This window comes from Trypanosoma equiperdum, assembly GCF_001457755.1.
Source record: "Trypanosoma equiperdum strain OVI genome assembly, contig: ctg_1746, whole genome shotgun sequence".
Taxonomy (NCBI): Eukaryota; Euglenozoa; class Kinetoplastea; order Trypanosomatida; family Trypanosomatidae; genus Trypanosoma; species Trypanosoma equiperdum.
In genome coordinates, this window is record NW_027123778.1 from 8,351 (window position 1) to 11,010 (window position 2,660).

General features: G+C 51.2%; 1 protein-coding gene and 1 pseudogene across 2 annotated transcripts in view; both read left to right on the forward strand.

Annotated features, from left to right (window-relative positions):
• Positions 1 to 299: 299 nt before the first annotated feature.
• On the forward strand, positions 300 to 1,847 carry TEOVI_000848500 (ATP-dependent DEAD/H RNA helicase, putative; the record flags this gene model as incomplete). Its single annotated transcript, XM_067223044.1, has 1 exon — positions 300 to 1,847. The coding sequence occupies one exon, from the start codon at positions 300 to 302 to the stop codon at positions 1,845 to 1,847; it is 1,548 nt and encodes a 515-aa protein (XP_067079145.1).
• Positions 1,848 to 2,284: 437 nt separating this feature from the next.
• Positions 2,285 to 2,660, forward strand: part of TEOVI_000848600:pseudogene — a 546-nt pseudogene continuing 170 nt past the window's right edge. The window contains exon 1 of the mRNA in view: positions 2,285 to 2,659. Coding sequence covers positions 2,285 to 2,659 — 375 coding nt within the window. The remainder of the gene's footprint in view (position 2,660) is intronic.

The following is a 2,660-nucleotide window of genomic DNA, read 5'->3' on the forward strand; positions in this document are numbered from 1 at the left end:
TGAATTTCGGCCAGGGCGGCCATCAGCAGTTCAACCCCAACGCCAACCCGTGGGCACGCGCCCCAGCATTTGGCGAAGCCGGCCACCAGGTTGGGTACAACAACTATGGTGGTTATCAGCAAAGGCCGCGCGAAGGTTTTGATGGCCCCTCCCGTGGTCGTGGCGAATTTATCCGTCGCAACGTGCCGTACCAAGGGGAAACCTCCGGCCATGGCTACCACCGTGAGGAGCCAGCCGATGAGGACATATTTAAGGATCACACTCCGGGCATCAACTTTGACCAACACGGAGAGGTGAATATGACTATCACGCCAAACGACATTGCGCCAGTGTTATCGTTCAGTGAAATGAACATGGTTCCGGTGCTGCTGGAAAATGTGAAACGCTGTGGGTACACCAAGCCAACGCCTGTGCAGAGCTTGGGTATTCCAACAGCGCTCAATCATCGGGATCTTATGGCGTGTGCACAAACTGGTTCGGGGAAAACAGCTTCGTACCTTATTCCTGCTATCAACGAGATACTGTTGAATATTTCGAACCGCCCTCCGTACAGCCCGGGCAGCCACTCCAGCCCCCAAGCCCTTATCCTTGCACCAACGAGGGAGCTTTCCCTTCAGATCTATGGAGAAGCCCGCAAGTTCACCTACCATACGCCTGTCCGCTGTGTAGTCGTCTATGGCGGTGCTGATCCACGCCACCAGGTACATGAGCTCTCCCGCGGGTGTAAATTGCTTGTTGCGACCCCTGGACGACTTATGGATATGTTCTCTCGTGGATACGTCCGCTTCTCTGAAATCCGCTTCCTGATATTGGATGAAGCTGATCGAATGCTGGATATGGGATTTGAACCGCAAATTCGGATGATTGTTCAAGGTCCAGACAGTGATATGCCAAGGGCAGGTCAGCGCCAAACTCTGCTCTATTCTGCCACTTTTCCCGTTGAGATTCAGCGGCTCGCCAGGGAGTTTATGTGCCGCCACTCGTTCCTTCAGGTTGGACGCGTGGGCTCCACAACGGAGAATATCACTCAGGACGTTCGCTGGATTGAGGACCCGGACAAGCGTCAGGCGCTACTCACGTTACTTCGTGAAAATGAAGGCAAGCTTGTTCTCGTTTTTGTCGAAAAGAAGCGTGATGCCGATTATTTGGAGCGTTTCCTGCGCAATAGCGAGTTGGCGTGCGTTTCTATCCACGGCGATCGTGTGCAGCGTGAGCGCGAAGAGGCTCTCAGGCTGTTTAAGTCAGGCGCTTGTCAAGTTCTTGTCGCAACAGACGTAGCTTCTCGCGGACTCGACATCCCCAATGTCGGGGTTGTGATCCAATATGACATGCCGAGCAATATTGACGATTACGTGCATCGCATCGGCCGCACAGGCCGTGCTGGCAAAGTGGGCGTCGCCATTTCATTTTTTAACGAGAAGAACCGCAACATTGTGGATGATCTCATTCCACTTCTCAATGAGACCAATCAGGTCATTTCTCCTGAAGTTCGTGCACTGGCCAAGCGCCCCAACAATAATAACAACAACAATAACCGCGGAGGTGGTGGCGGCGGTTATCGCGGTTTCGGGCGTGGTGGCAACAGCGGTGGTTTTGGAATGGGCGGTGGTCGCGGTGGCGGCGGTGGTGGCGGTGGTTATCGCGGCGGTCGGGGTGGCAACAGCGGTGGTTTTGGAATGAGCAACGTTTTCGGGCGTGGCGGCAACAGCGGTGGTTTTGGAATGGGCGGTGGTCGCGGCGGCGGTGGTGGTGGCGGTGGTGGCGGTTTCGGCAGCGGGGGATTTGGAGCATCGGGAGGAAATATGCGCGGGATGTTTGGAGGAGGAGGAGGAGGCCCCACCATGTAAGTGTGTGTGAAAGTGTTAACGGCTGCAGAACTACACTTTGTTGAAGAAAGTGACGCTGAGGTTTGACGCTTCCTTTTTGTCTTTGCGTGACTGGAAAGATAAATTGTGCTCCGTGCAGTTCAACACGTAGGTATAGGATAGTGAGTTGGTTGGTAGCGGAATGATTGTAAGTGTGTGTTTATTGGTTAGGAGGTGGGGAGTGTTGCGAGACCTTTTTTTTTTTCTTGTTTCGAAGTTCGTTTCACCCCAGAACTCCTCTTCCGCTTAGAGGAGGACGAGGGAGCGTCTTTTTGTGTTGTTACTGAAGGAGGAAGGGAAGGGAGGGGAAGGGAGCAGAGTTTCAGAAATTCTTGACCGTCAGCCGTGGAGCCGCTCGCGCACAGAGAAACGAAAAAAAAAGTATATATATATATATATAAATATAAATTTATTTATTTATGTTTGAGGGGTATTTAAAGTGGTGGGATGGGGAAAAAAAAACCTTTTCTACCGTCACCAAACTGTCTTTGGACGGCATGTGGCGTGTGGCGTTATGGGAAGGTGAAGGGGAAGTGACTAAAATGGGAAAGGAAGGAGAAGGAATAGAAATAAAAAGAAAAGAAGAGCAGAAGAAAGATGCGCTTTTGGCAGATGGTGTGCCACTGCATCGGTCTTCCTCCTTCTCCCATTTTCTTCTACAGTTCGTTTTATCTTTTCACCGAAACATATCATTGATGTTAAACGAACAAAAGAAGAGGAAGAAAGAAGAAGAAGGAAAAGAAACATGGAGAAACAGTGCTGTGAGTGCTGTTACGCCTCTTTTTTTTTTTTTTT